Raw genomic sequence first — 14,143 nt, 5'->3', positions numbered from 1 at the left:
GAATCTAGACGAATCGAAATCTCTTGATACTCTCAATAAATGAGACCTTCCCGCTTGGGTGCAGCTCGCAGTCAAGTGTTACCACAAAATCGATCGATAATCCTGCAGCATACTGACGTGAACAAACATGAGTATGAATCCCAAGTAGCTGTAAAGCGATACCTGACTTGGCCAGAGAGTACTGTTAACCAAAGTGCGAAATACGCAATGTTTGTTGAAAAGATGTATTGATAATGAAGGGAATCGAAGCAATCACAAGAATGTGTGTAAAGTTAAGATGGATGAAGCTTTCGAAATCCATGTATAAACTAAAAAGAGCTTTTATTTTACCAACCTGCATAGATCGATAAGTACCCCGCATATATGCATATATGGGGGTATTTACCTACGAATGAGATTATGTCAATCTCTGGATTACATAAGCTCAGTTACCCCTGATTCTTCTCCTCTGATTCTATATGAGTTAAGTTAAATGGATAGATCAGGTGGGTTGAGACGTTCTCTTGAACGTACCAACATCTAGTCTCCTCCGTTCGGTGGTCGAGATATTCACTCTTGGTTCCCGTCTATTTTCCGAGATCCAATAAGGAGACACTCTTATAAGAGGCGAGAATCATGATTGCTCCTACAAATCATACTAAATATCATGCGTAGAAACCAAGAACCTGCCTACCAGAATCCTTGTTTTGAAATGGGAGAATGGAAGAATAAGAGTGGGACTCTTTGCTCTATGGTCTAAATCTACGCTTAATTTATATTGGGCAATCAAAAGATCTGACAGTCAATGTAGAAATTGATACAACTGATATGAATTTACCAGACGATGATAGATTTACCTTGGATTTAAAGTTTGGAATAATCATGAGAAGTGTTATATGATTCCATCTGGAGTATCTCATGGGAAAGGAAAGAGGCCGTCTGGCTTGGAGAAGAAAGGAGTACCCGTCTGCGAAGCCTCGAAGATAGAGCAATGAAAAATTATTTTCTATAGAATGAAATGATAGAACAACATGGTGGGAGTTCCTGATATTAGACGCACTACTTAGATCAGGTGGAGATGATGAGATAAGTGGGGAACAAGTGTGCAGTATTGGGATGAGTCATCATCACGACCCTTGCTGTCGCTGCACCCAATAGATCTTTCGACGATACAAGACTTATATAATATAATAAACAACACTCTTTTAACCGACCCCACTAAGAGGAATTCCCTCGGGTGACTTGAGGCCAGAGAAAACTTCGACAGAGCTTGCCGAATGGTGGAGCGGTTGAAACACTGCACTTGACACCACGGCCGCTCAACGGAGGTTTTTCGTAGGTTCTGAATTCAATTCAGTTCCGAGCTTTTTTTTGCCTTTTTAATTTTTTTTTCACTTGCACCCGTCTCAATATTTTCGTGCACTCTATCAGTCGTAAACGGATATGTAGGGCATATTATCACGACTACACCATCACTTTCACGACGTAATGGATACGGTCCTTTTCGTTGGCGATTTCCCATCCATAATCCGTTCCACCACATTATTTTATCAAGGAATATTCTTATACGAATGTGCCCCCATGCCCATGTCCAATCATTGTAAGCACATGATTATCATCATGCGCATTACACACAATTCTTCGAACATATCACAGCCATAATCAGATATGAGCTCCATACATGGGAGATCCCATTTTGATTGTAGAAAAGATTTCAAACATCGCCTACATCTATAACCCCGAAAATTACAGGAAAAACTACAGGATCCTCACTATTCAACGGGCGACAAGAACCAGCTCGTTCAACCCCCTTAACCCGGCTTGCACCCACCACTTTCCACGAGCATCACATCTTCATCCATACCGCACAAACCAAAATCCTCCATACTAGGTACCTATCTAAACCCCCCAAAATCAACCCCACCCCTAACCCTCCGCCCTCTCAGCAACCAACTCCCCAACAGCCGCAATATCCGCGCCGCCCATAATATTAAACACCGCCAACGTGACGCCAAAATCCCTCTGAATCCAATTCCGCAACTCAACCGCCATCAGCGAGTCCGTGCCATAATCCGACAGACTCTTCCTGGGATCCACGTCTCCGGGGTGTACATCCAAAGCACGAGCCAGCCTCGCCTTAAGCGCCGCGACGAACACCTCGCTTTTCTCGCGTGGGGAACGAGCCTGTCGGAAGAGAGCCGGGAAATCCTCTTGCGCCGCGGCGGCGGAGGATGCGTTGGCGCCTGTGCCGTATATGTGCGGGGACTCGAGGCTGGCGAATAGCGGGCGGCTTACCATGTGGTTCGGGGCTTCGCCTCTCGCGCGGAAATGGGCTTGTGTGATGACGCCGATGAGGACTTGGGAGTGGTCTGCGTCGAGGGGTGGGAGGAGCGGGTCGCAGTAATGGTCTAGCAGGGCGAAGAAATCCGGTTCTTCGACTTTGGCCATGTCGCCGACGTTCATGCGGTTGTGGCGGTAGCGTTCGGTTTCTGCGATGATGCCGATGGTGCGCATCCACCCGAGGTTGATGGATACGGAGGCGCGGTGGCCGGCGCCGGTGCGGCTGCGTGCTAGTGCGTCTTGGAAGGTGCAGCCGCCGGCGTAGTTGCTTTGGCCTGGGGACCCGTAGACGCCGGATAGCGAGGAGAGGAGGATAAAGAAGTCTAGGTTTTGGGGGAGGAGTTTGTGTAGGTTCCAGCTTGAGTTCACTTTGGATTGGATTGTTACTGTCCATTCTGCGTGCGTCATGTTTTCGAAGATGGAGTCCTATTTCGTTTGTAAGTGCTGGTCTGGCAGAGGAAGAAAAGGGGTAAAAGTGGAGAAAGAGAGAAGAGCGAAAATATGGGGCTACAGAGATGGGGGAGAAAGGGGAAGGAGGAGTAGAGTGGGATGCAAGTAGAGAGCACGAACCTGGAGCACCATGGCAGAGTTTATACATCCTCTAATGGGAGGCATGCTAGTACCACACTCTTGAAGCAATGCAGATAAACTTTCAGCTGATCCCACATCACAGCACGACGTTATCAATCGAACTCCCCTAGCCGTAAGTTCTGAGACTACGTCTAGTGCTGCCTGACTAGACGGCCCGGAGCGCGAGGGGACGATAATATTCCTGGCGCCCCTATCTGTCATCCATCGAAGTATGGCACGACCGATACCACCGAATCCTCCGGCGACGATGTATGATGCGTTAGGATCGAACTCCCAGGTACTCTTCAACCGCAGGAATTTCTGTTAAGGAGTTAGTGACGGGCATACCAACGATCTATTTCCATAAGTCTTACCGGAACAATGTCACTATCGCTCGCTGTTATGATAATGCGGCCGGTGTTTGTACCGCTTTGCATATATCTGAAGGCCTTCTCGACATTGGACACGCTGTAGAGATGTATTGATTGATTGATTGATTGATTTGTTTAACGTCTGAGCGAACGGGCGTGGGCCTCTCTTCGCAACCTCCCTAGGGGTATGGGACGTGGCAAGCTCTACTACCTATTTACAAAATACTGATGATCTTGATGATACTATGATGCCAAATCTTGCCTCGGGGGCTCAACATTCCCTGATTAGCGATCGCTACTTATCGATCGGCCTAATCCCAAGCCCTCCCGGGGGAGGGCTTTGCAGGTCTTGAACTAGAAGGTTGGTCTAGTGGTTGGTTATGGGGTTCCACTGCTTGTGGTCCCCTCTGTGGGATCTCGTCGCCCTATTCTAGGGCTAGTTCGTACCCTCTCGCGAGGGCTGGTGTTGTTTTTATGTTTTTGTTGTTTTTCCTCCTTTTCCTTCCTGTTCCTCAAAACGCCTGTACAAAAGAAATCCATAGATAGTTATTAAGCTAGCCCTATAGGGGCTATAAGCTCCATCTCCTCCTCGCTCTCGTCCTCCGTCTCCAGCTCCCTCCGCCTTTCTGCATCTCTCTGCGTGCAGCACCATTCTCCTTTCTCCCCGAAAGCCGGCTGTAGAGATGTAAAGGTGCTGGCGCACCGATTTCGCCCCCAGCGATTAGAGCGAGGACTTTCTCAATTAGCTCACGCATCAATTTGGTATTTGTCTGGGAAAGGTGGACCAGATCAACCGCGGCGAAAGATGTGTTCTTAGCAAAGCTTCTCATGGGTAGCGATGCATTCGTTTCGATGTCAGCTTTCCCAATCTCCACAAACCGCCCGTATGGGGCTATGCATTCCCAGCTCGCCTGTAACCCTTCTCCCGATAGAGAGTTTAGCACGACGTCGACTCCGCGGCCGTTCGTTATGCGCATTACGCCTTTTGCGAACGATGTATTGCGGCTGTAAAAAATGTGATCTTCGGGGATGTCAAATTGGTCCATGAGTAGTCGTTTCTTATCGTCGAAGCCAACCGTCGTGAACACTTCTGCGCCAAGTAATTTCGCGATTGCAATAGCCATTTGACCGGTACTTCCAGCTCCAGAATGGATAAGAACCTTCTCGCCAGGCTGTAGCCGTGCTACGTTGACTAGCGAGTGATATGCTGTTATTCCTGGGTTGATTCCCGCAACTGCCTCATTGAAGGAAAGAGAATCAGGGATCTTGACGACTAAATCAGCTACGCCTCTTGGATGAGTCCTCATGCACCCTAAATATATCATCACAGCACGATCACCACAACGGAGATCATGTGGGTAGGCCTGCCCGACACGAGTCACGACACCTGCGCACTCGACGCCCAGCCCTCCCATTTCTAATCTTCCAAGTGCAACGAACATATCTCGGAAGCTCAGAGGCCACGCCACAGCCTCGAGTTCAACCTCTTCCGGGCCCAGATCGATTTGGTACTCGATATCCTCAACGAAACGTAGCGTGTCTAGGAGACCTGGAGTCCCTACTTCGAGAGCCAGTGACGGACCAGAGTTCCACGGCTCGGTCCGCAGTGTTGGCTCCACACGGCTCAGGCGTTCCGCATCAAGCTCGACATCCTTCATCATGCGCCCAATGCTCAGATGACCGTCACGCACAACGAATTCGAGTTCCTTAGATGCATTTTCTTTCGCAAAACATGTATCAAGGACATCAACCACGAACTTGACTTCCGTCGAGGAGAAAACTGAATCAATCGCAAGGAGGACGATATGTTTCCCAGGTTCTTCGGTCTGGATACTGCGAAGAAAGCCTGCGGCTACGGCTGAATGCGGATCGGCCATCTTGTCGTCAGTAAAGGGCATAGAACTAACCCATAGTAGGTTTTCAACGCCTTGAATAAGCTTCTTCAAGGTTTGGAAATTCGGCTCGGAGAGGGTGGCTAGATATGACGCGCCAATCTCCAGTAAAGACACCACGATTTGGTTTGGCGGACAAGCCCATCCCTCTCTAGTTATATCGGTCAAATGTAAAACTTGCGTGCTCTCATATGTCTCATTGATCTTCGCTGCTACAGCACGCTGTGATTCTGAGTCCGAATCGATGAGGAGCCAAGTCTTGCCCTGTTCATGGTCAATGGTACCATTTGGTTTTCCTCCGGCGTTCTCGGTATCCAACTTTTGCGAAATAATCATGCTGCAGAGATGAGAGATATCGCTTTGATAATCCCTAAGTATTAGATCCGCGCCTGAAAACCCCGTTTCAAGTAACAGCTCATGCCAACGCTCTTCTGTCAAGAGGGGTGTATGTTTGCGCCAGTCTTCTGTGCTGAGCCACCAACCCCCAAGTGTGCCAAAGGTAACATGAGCGCACGCATTTTTGGGGTTGATAACCTCTTGAAATGCGATGCGACCGCCCGGCTTGAGAAGTCCACGTATTCTCCCCAAGGTTGTGGTTAGGTTTGATGTCGCATGTAATACAAGACCCGCGATGACTAGATCGTAGCTCCCATGTACAAATCCCTGTTTCTCTGGGTCGAATTCGAGATCCAACGTCTTAAATTGCAGCCTGCCTTGAAAATCTCCCAATTCGCTACTCGCAGACTCAAAGAACATGGGTGAGATGTCCGTGTAAGTGTAGTTGGAGAAGCGACATTGTCCTGTTTCATTTTCGAGACGTTGCAGGGAGGCGAGGATAAGGCGAGAAATACTACCGGTACCCGCGCCGACTTCAAGAATCCTTAGACCAGGTTTCTCATAGGACGCTAGATCAAGGAACGTATCGAAGCGGCCGTCGCGCATTTGCCGATTGGCAAGGTGGCTGTAGAGGGATTCAGCACTCTTGGTCGTAAACATTAGCTCCAATGGATCCGTTTCTCCACGAATAATGGATGGGAGCGCACGCCCAACTTGTATAAATACTCGACAGTCAGGACTCTCCATCTCGCACTCATCTAGGAGACTGGAGAGTGTCGATGCATTTATATTTTCGCCGTCATCATGCGGTGATTCAATGTAGTGATGTCTGAGAGATGCCACATATCGACACATATATGCTGGGGTACGGTCGAGTTCACCATCCTTCAAGCCTTCAACAGCTATACGTGCGACCATCCTCATAGTAAACTCCGACTTAAGTGCTTTCTTATTGTCGGAAGTTTCATCGTAGGTCTGGGCTGCGTTGTTACACAGTTGAAGTAGATCCTTAGGGCACAAGGTGCTTAGTTGAGGTTTCCAAGCAACATTGTAGAGCAGCGTTTGATCTGTTCCATCGTCCTGGGTATTCCTACGTTGCGAAACGCCTAACATTATGAGATCCTCCGCAGCCCAAAGTGGTGAGCCATCATCGGCCAAACCCCAGAAAGAGCTCGCAAGTTTCGTGGAGCTTTTGGTTTTTGGACGAAGGATGGAGGTCAAGCGTACCGATGGTATTGTATGGTCCCATGCTTTCGCTGAAATCCATGCCTTAGCTAGGCGGACTGGGACAAGTGTTGGAATGTCTTCAACGAGACCCTTTGAGATCTGTGCCATGACTAGATGGATTCCCGCATCTAGAACTGCGGGATGCAGAGGAGAATTGCTTCGCACATGTTTCGCAGTGGTCTTCATGTCAATTCTTGCAGTTGACATATTACCTCTATCCCACTTAATTTCACGTAACAGCCGGAAAGACTCGCCGTAAGAATTGCCATGCTCGTGACAGTAGTCGTAGAATTCTCGCCTGTCCACTGACTCTGTGCAAGATACGATCGCTTGATCGGAAAGTTGGCGCATTTGTGCCAAGTCCAATTGATTTTCTTTGCCATTATCGACTTGGCTTGTTCCATGTTCATCGTATTGTACTTGGACGTTGACACGAAAGCATTCTGTCCAGTGCTCGTCGCGGTATGTGAAGATTTCGACATCATACGACGTGGGCTCTTTGTCGTATGCATTCTGATTGGGTCGTAAATGGAGCATAGTCTCAGTGGAAGTATGCTGTGTCTTACCGACCAGAACTGGAGCAAGGAATTGAGCATCTTTGAGGAGAAACCCGGATATCACACGGTTGTTGTTTATTACTGCCTGTTTTGCGGCCTCGATAGCCATAACCATCATTCCAGTTCCCGGACAGATAATAGTATCGGAAACCTAAAAGAAAAGATGATAAGTTGAGGAATCAGTTTAATATAGTGATAAAAGTTAGGGGAGTGATAATAGGTTGACAAGAGGCGACTTACAAGATGATCACCAAGCCAAGGCATCGTCTCTACACACAACCAATTCCTCCATCTAGGCTGTAACTCGTTCCAATCATGAGCTTGTTTCCCAAGCATATATGTTGACAAGCTCCGTCTCAATCTGAGATCTCTGTTTATTCTTGGTTCATTCCAATAGCGCCGGGTATGGTTGAATGGGTACGGCGGACAGTCAACTAGGAACGGCAGGTTACCTTGAGCCTGGAGATTTCCCGCCAGAATAGAGACGGGGTGTCCGTGGCAGAACAGCGTTCCTAAAACAGATAGTGTAGTCTGCAAAGGTGACTTGTTGCGTTGGAGAACTGAGTGGTAACGTATCGATGATGTGATTGAATCTTTCACAGGCCTTCGTAGAGCCGCATGTGGTCCGACCTCAACCAGATCGGTGATTGTGTCGATCCCAATCGGAAGTGGTGGCATTTGTGAGACGCTCACAAGACCTTGCATAGCCTTAGAAAACTGAACTGGCGAGACTAAGTTATCAACCCAGTATTGTGGTCTGGCTAACAGTTTCGGAGATATAAATTGGCCAGTAACGGAGCTGATGATGGGAATCCTGCGGCCGCGATTCTTTATTTCCTCTCCTTCAAGAGTGCCCATCAAGGAGAGATATTCGGCAGCAACAGCATGCATGGCAGGAGAATGATATGCGATACCTGTTTTGACCTTTTGGGCAAAGACACCTTGTTTGTCGAGATATTCTTTGAAAACATCAATGGCATCGGATGGGCCAGAAACAGTGACGTTTGTAGGACTGTTTATACACGCGACACAGATTGCATGCTCTCCAAGTCGTGAGACCCCCGATTTCTCAAGACTCTCTGGCACTTCGGTCTCTGGTAGGTTAACGGACATCATGGCGCCTGGAGTTATTGCTGATGCGCGTAGTTTTCCAGCCAGTTGCCCCCGGAAGTAGGCTACTTTGCAGGCAGACTCATGGGATAGTGCACCTATGGCGTACGCGGCAGCAATCTCTCCGCTCGAATGCCCGACTACGGCCGCAGGCTCTACACCAAATGTGCGAAGCAGTTCAATTAAGGCAATCTGTAACGCCGTGCAGAGTGGCTGGCTATAATCGGGTAGATTGATGTTCCGATCGTTGCAAATCTCAGCTGGATGGCTCGCGTCAGTAGGTAACGAAGTGTTGGAGTTTGACAATACTCACTCAGTATCGACCATTTACAACCCAAGTTTGCTAGTATCTCTTCTGATCTACGAAGGCTTTCTTCGAAAACAGGATACTGTAGTAGTTCCAGTCCCATTCTAACATATTGTGCTCCTTGGCCTGTAAAAACGAAGGCGATACTCGTTACCTCAGTTGGTGTTCGGATCGGTTGGGCTATGGGTAAACGCGACACATCATCTTGACCATCGATCACTGCGAACGTACGCCATGGCATACTAGATCGTCGTGCGGCCAATGTATACGCTAGCTGATCATGTCTACCAATACTGCCAACAATATGAGCTTGATAGTAGTCTTGGTAATCATTCGTCATGCGCTCGAGAGTACCTGCGTCTGCAGCACTCCATACAAGTAGCTTGAGCCTCAAGGGACTTTCAAGTCTTGCGAGTTCGTCACTATCACTATCACTCCATTCGGCTGTGGTAGGGTGTGTGATCCCATTAGCAGTCTGTGCGGGGCCGAGAGAAGGGGCAACGGTGCAGTGATGGAAGCCGCTAAGGCCGCGGCTCTGAAGATAATGGAAGGCATCGTCGAGGATAACATGAGAATTGGTGCCTCCAAAACCGAATGAGTTAACAGAAGCTCGCCGTAGACCAGGTGTTGGCCAGAGAATGTTTCGGGTAGGGACCTTTCATGTCGCGTCAGCACTCTGTTCGTATGTAAAAGCAATAATTGCGGGGGTAACCAAGCCACTAGATCACCAGTCAAGCCCGGAGATAAGCAGCCACCACTAACTACTAAGTAGACTTACCTGAATGCGGTAAAAATCTGCATCAATATTCGAATTCATCTCCTGGAAAAGAGCGTTTGGTGGGATGACTCCCTTCTCGAGCGCTAGGATTGCCTTCACAATGCCTACAGCACCACTTGTCCCTTCAAGATGACCAACACTTGACTTGACGGAGCCCCTATTCTCAACTAGTTAGTTTGAATAGTTGTATATGTTAAATTTACCTGTCAACTTACACTAAAAGAGGCTCTTCGGACGAACGGTGATCTCTAAATACCCTTCCAATCGCTGTTAGTTCATTCGGATCCCCTATCGCGGTTCCCGTTCCTAGAAGCGCAGTTCTATTAGTACCTATCTCAATATTAAAGATTAGAAAGTATTTACCATGTGCTTCGAAAAACCTGGTATGGTCGAATCCTAGCCCGGCTTGATCATATACTTGACGGATAAGGACTTCTTGCGATTCGGTGCTCGGCTGTGTTAGTGTTGGAGTCCGGCCGTCCTGGTTCGAGCCGATTCCCCGTATGACGGCTCGGATGATGTCCCCATCGCGAAGAGCGTCACCCAGCGGCCTGACCAAAAACGCCACGATGCCCTCGCCGCGCGCATATCCGTTGGCCCGTGCATCAAAACTGAAGCACTTGCCGTCGGGTGAAAGAAAATTTGCATTATCAAGGGCAACTGAAGATTGTGGAGTGAGGAGCAAATTGGAACCTAGAACTAGAGCCTGTATAGTCCCACTTACTAGTCAGCGATCCTTCTGTTAAACCGCAGTTTGAGGCTGCAAGGAAAGGCTACGGAATAAGGGACGAACGGACCATCGTAGCATTACCACTTTGCATCGATTGACACGCCATGTCCAACGCCACCATACTACCAGAACATGCTGTATCGACATGTACGCTAGGTCCACGCAAATCAAAATACCAACTGATTCGGTTTGGTAAGATAGAGGGCTGCAATCCTGTAATGTTTGGGATTGGCGGAGCGTCAAAATCTTGAAATATCATTCTGGCATAATCATCCGACATAGTCGCCCCAAACACAGCAGTACGGCTTCCACGAATAGTCTCAACTGGTATGCCCGCTGCACAGATTGGACGTCAGGTAATTAGCATACATGCTCTAATGGAAGATGGTAAGGGAAGTTTATCTTCTTTTAGGACTTCTTTTCATGGACTTACCGTTTTCAAACGCGTGGTATGAAGTTTCTAGCGCCAGCCGCTGCTGAGGATCCATCCCGGCAGCCTCCTTGGCCGTAACAGAGAAAAAAGGGGCATCGAACAAGCCCACATCCTCCTTAATAAAATGAGCCCCGCGAGCCTTGGGCTGTCAGGTTTAATGTTAGTATTCAAATAGAGAGAGAAACAAGGACTGGGGATAAAAGCGAACCTCATCTATAGAAGACGAATCCGTTGGCATCCGGTCCTCCGGCCATGCGGTTGAAAGATTTCTACCCTCTTCAAGGACCTTCCAGAAGCTGGATTCATCCGTAGCATCCTGAGGCAACTTGAAGGATAACCCAACGATGGCGAAGGGCTCCATTGTAGTAGACGGTTCAAACGTCTAAGACGCGTTGCTTTGAACGTACAAGGATGAGAGATACTTGGCGTCTCTACAGCATATAGGCAGATACGAACGATATGAGTAGAAATTGGCATCATAGGAATAAGAACAATAAGTCGAGAGACGTCAGGGGTTTTATATTGCTGCAGCTATGTGTTTCTAATGATTTTACGCACATATCCATGTTATTATGTAAGGCGCAGATGCAATTCAGAGCTTATGAGATTAAACAGTTGTCTACCTTAGGTAATTAACCACTATTGTAAATAACGTATAAGGTAGGTACTCTTTTAGGGGTACATAATCAATGTAGAGTAACTTGCCGGGCGAAGTAAGGAGGTTGCTTTGATACCACACTGCATAAAGTGATTGGCACTACGTAATAATATGAGCCACTAATACCTTGTGCTCCAGACTTCCATCGGGCCAACTACATTATTCGTAATGGACGCCGCTTCTTTAGAAATATTGCTACCCTACTATCTGCCTTCGTAAAATGTCGAAGGATCGGATAGTAGCATTCTCTTCCGTTTATGATGCTGTCCACCCAACAGACTTTGGTGACCAGATTAGGTATCAAATGTGCGGTTGCCTACCTGAGGTTGGTATATATAGAATCATAAGAGGGCTGCAACTGGCCTATGACGTCATGTACGTATATGAGAAAAGGGGTATAAATTAATATCATAATTTTACGTGGTTGGAAATCTGCCTTCTGTAGGTATTCAAAGGGGCTATGTATTATCTACGAATCACCACCTAATCCCGGGGACTTGGGTAACACGTTAATCAATTAATGTGATACTTACAGCCTGCCTGTATCTATTGGAACTTCTTCTTGCCTGCAGATACTAGGTAACTACAAGGTATATAACATATGAAAGTACCTGAGAATACAAATTACATACCTAGTTGCCTAGGTATGTACCTAGGTAGATAAGCAATATCATTTTCTATGCGATGACCATTTGTTTTCGCTTCCACATCAGTAGCGCTGCCGGTATCTGTGCCGCTGAAAACGCACAAAGAACCGTCATTTGACGATTGTATCCCTCAGACAGGATTAGCCGGCCCTCATCTTGCAAAGCCGCAGGTAGAAACTGCTGTCCAGTAATGAGGTCGGCAGCAGGGTCCTGAATTCCAAGACCAGCAAATCGAGGCAAGGTGTAACCATTGAAGACAGACGTAGCAATGGCTAGCCCCATAGCACTCCCCATAGTCCTGAACTGGTTTGCAGACGCTAGTCCCACCGCCTTATCAAATTCAGTGACTGTAAAAGGAACTGTGATATATGCCATTATGAATGTGATGCCGCAACCGAATCCAGACAGAATAAGGTAACCATATACCTTAGGATTGATTTGCAGTGTTGTATCTAAAGTGCTGAGGAATGCATAGCCAATGATCTGTAAACCAGATCCCACAAACAACATGTATATCGCCGGTATTTTCAGCTTGCTTGCAACTGTGGTGCCAACCATCGAGCCAGCTGAGAACATGAGACCATATGGTAAGAGCCGTAAACCAGCATCGAGGCTTGAAAGGCCATTGACAAGCTGGAATCTTTGAGGTAACTGAAAAGTTGTTACACTCATTGGCGCACCCACAAGGGTCATCACAAGTATGATGGATACCATGACGCGGTTCGTAAAGAACCGCCACGGGAGCACCGGTTCACGAGTTTTACCGGCCAGCGTGACGCGGCGTTCCCATAGTAGAAGTATGATGGAAAGCACCACCGAAGTGATCAGAAGCGTGATGACATATGCGGATTTCCATGGAAATCGAGAGTCGGCCTCTTGAAAGCAAGCAGTGAAAGATAATACTGCACCCAGAAGCAGCATAGATCCCGGAAAGTCGATTTTAGTCCAAATCGTTGTATAGATATCGTTAATCGATCGGTGGCGGCGCCCCTGATCGTTGTAAGGGAAATCTCTTGGCATGCCGAGTAGCGTAAGAAATAGGGCAAATCCGCCAACGGGTACGCTAAACAGAAGTCAGGGGTTAGAGATAAATTTTCTTTTAGTGGATGGCACCTAGTAAGAATAACTTACTTGAACCAGAATATCCATCGCCAAGTCGTGTGTTCGGTAATGGCACCTCCAAAGATGGGACCCAGCACCGCCCCCATGGCAATGGCCATACCCGCGAAAGACACATATTTGCCGTACTTTTCAGGCGGCGCAGAATCGACGATAAGAATGGAAGTGAGTGTGTAGCAGCCACCAGCACCCAGCCCTTGAAATGCGCGCATCACGATTCTAGTGGAGTTGAAGATTAGAGTTTTGACACAATATATCCATCTGAATCAAACGACTCACAGTTGTGTCATAGTGTGTACAGAGGCACAGCCCGCCGAGAAGGCGGTGAATACGACGATTAAGCCAGCGATGATGGGCTTACGACCAAAGAGGTCGCTCAGTTTGGCAGCAATGACGATGAGGGCTGTTTAAGAGGGTTATTACTAGATACAATAGGTAGAACCCGAAAGAGGCCTAACTCACCAACAAATCCCAGTTGATAACTTGATAAAATCCAACTAACTCGTTCAAAATCACCAAGGTCGCTGGTGATAGTGATGAGTGAGGTAGCGGCGATGCTTCCTTCGATGCTCACTATGAATACCATGATCCCTATCCTATACCCCCATTAGTTAGCCGCAACACCAAAAGGATCGGGGGTTGGACAGGGGGTGTGTCAGCAGGCAGACTAACAAGGTAGCAAGCATCGCAAACCGAATCCCATGAAGATAAACGATGATTCGATCATCAACCTCGACCGAGCCAGTCAATACTGGAGAACATGTTCCTGTCTTTTCCACAATGCTATCGTCGACTTTCTTCGATGCAGCCAGGCCAACATTTTCATCGGAGCTCATGGTTAGTGTATATCTCCAGGTAGATTCAGGAGAAGCAATATCCTATAGTCGACTAGCCAGTCAGAAAGAGATATGAGATCAATGAAGAGATAGATAGATACAGGGTATGAAAAAGGCTTGGAAGTGTAAGATTTTAGCTCGTTGGCGTACTTATTGGATCGACTATCGGCCTTAAATTCGCGTTGCCGTATATACCGGAAAGCTCGAAAGTCTATCCGGATTGTACCATTAGGCTCCAGTACCTGTACAATGA

At 47.6% G+C, this 14,143-nt stretch overlaps 2 protein-coding genes across 2 annotated transcripts; both read right to left on the bottom strand.

Moving 5' to 3' along the window:
* Positions 1-1,905: 1,905 nt before the first annotated feature.
* GGS22DRAFT_180934 (uncharacterized protein) lies at positions 1,906-10,991 on the bottom strand (the record flags this gene model as incomplete). The annotated part of the gene is made up of 17 exons (XM_047963816.1): positions 1,906-2,745; positions 2,890-3,210; positions 3,264-3,357; positions 3,436-3,439; positions 3,964-5,541; positions 5,578-5,861; positions 5,898-6,113; positions 6,147-6,496; positions 6,536-7,423; positions 7,513-8,642; positions 8,696-9,344; positions 9,468-9,624; positions 9,683-9,773; positions 9,831-10,173; positions 10,265-10,533; positions 10,631-10,775; positions 10,839-10,991. The coding sequence occupies 17 exons, from the start codon at positions 10,989-10,991 to the stop codon at positions 1,906-1,908; spliced, it is 7,512 nt and encodes a 2,503-aa protein (XP_047816685.1).
* A 908-nt stretch (positions 10,992-11,899) lies between these two features.
* GGS22DRAFT_41760 (putative efflux pump antibiotic resistance protein) lies at positions 11,900-14,013 on the bottom strand. Its single transcript, XM_047967033.1, has 5 exons — positions 13,727-14,013; positions 13,517-13,650; positions 13,334-13,457; positions 13,067-13,273; positions 11,900-12,998 (listed from the first exon to the last, which is right to left on the bottom strand). Exons 1-5 carry the CDS (start codon positions 13,888-13,890, stop codon positions 11,966-11,968), a joined length of 1,662 nt encoding a protein of 553 aa, XP_047816684.1. The 5' UTR covers positions 13,891-14,013; the 3' UTR covers positions 11,900-11,965.
* Between the last annotated feature and the right edge of the window lie 130 nt (positions 14,014-14,143).

This window comes from Annulohypoxylon maeteangense (genome assembly GCF_022496945.1).
Source record: "Annulohypoxylon maeteangense strain CBS 123835 unplaced genomic scaffold GGS22scaffold_14, whole genome shotgun sequence".
Lineage (NCBI taxonomy): Eukaryota > Fungi > Ascomycota > Sordariomycetes > Xylariales > Hypoxylaceae > Annulohypoxylon > Annulohypoxylon maeteangense.
This window is presented reverse-complemented; position numbering and strand designations above follow the sequence as displayed.

Coding starts and splice junctions, on each gene's coding strand:
- GGS22DRAFT_41760 (XM_047967033.1), bottom strand. CDS start 13,890: ATGAGCTCCGATGAAAATGTTGGCCTGGCTGCATCGAAGAAAGTCGAC. Junction 13,274..13,333: donor GTACACACTATGACACAACT/GTGAGTCGTTTG, acceptor CAACTCCACTAG/AATCGTGATGCGCGCATTTC. Junction 12,999..13,066: donor CGATGGATATTCTGGTTCAA/GTAAGTTATTCT, acceptor ACTTCTGTTTAG/CGTACCCGTTGGCGGATTTG.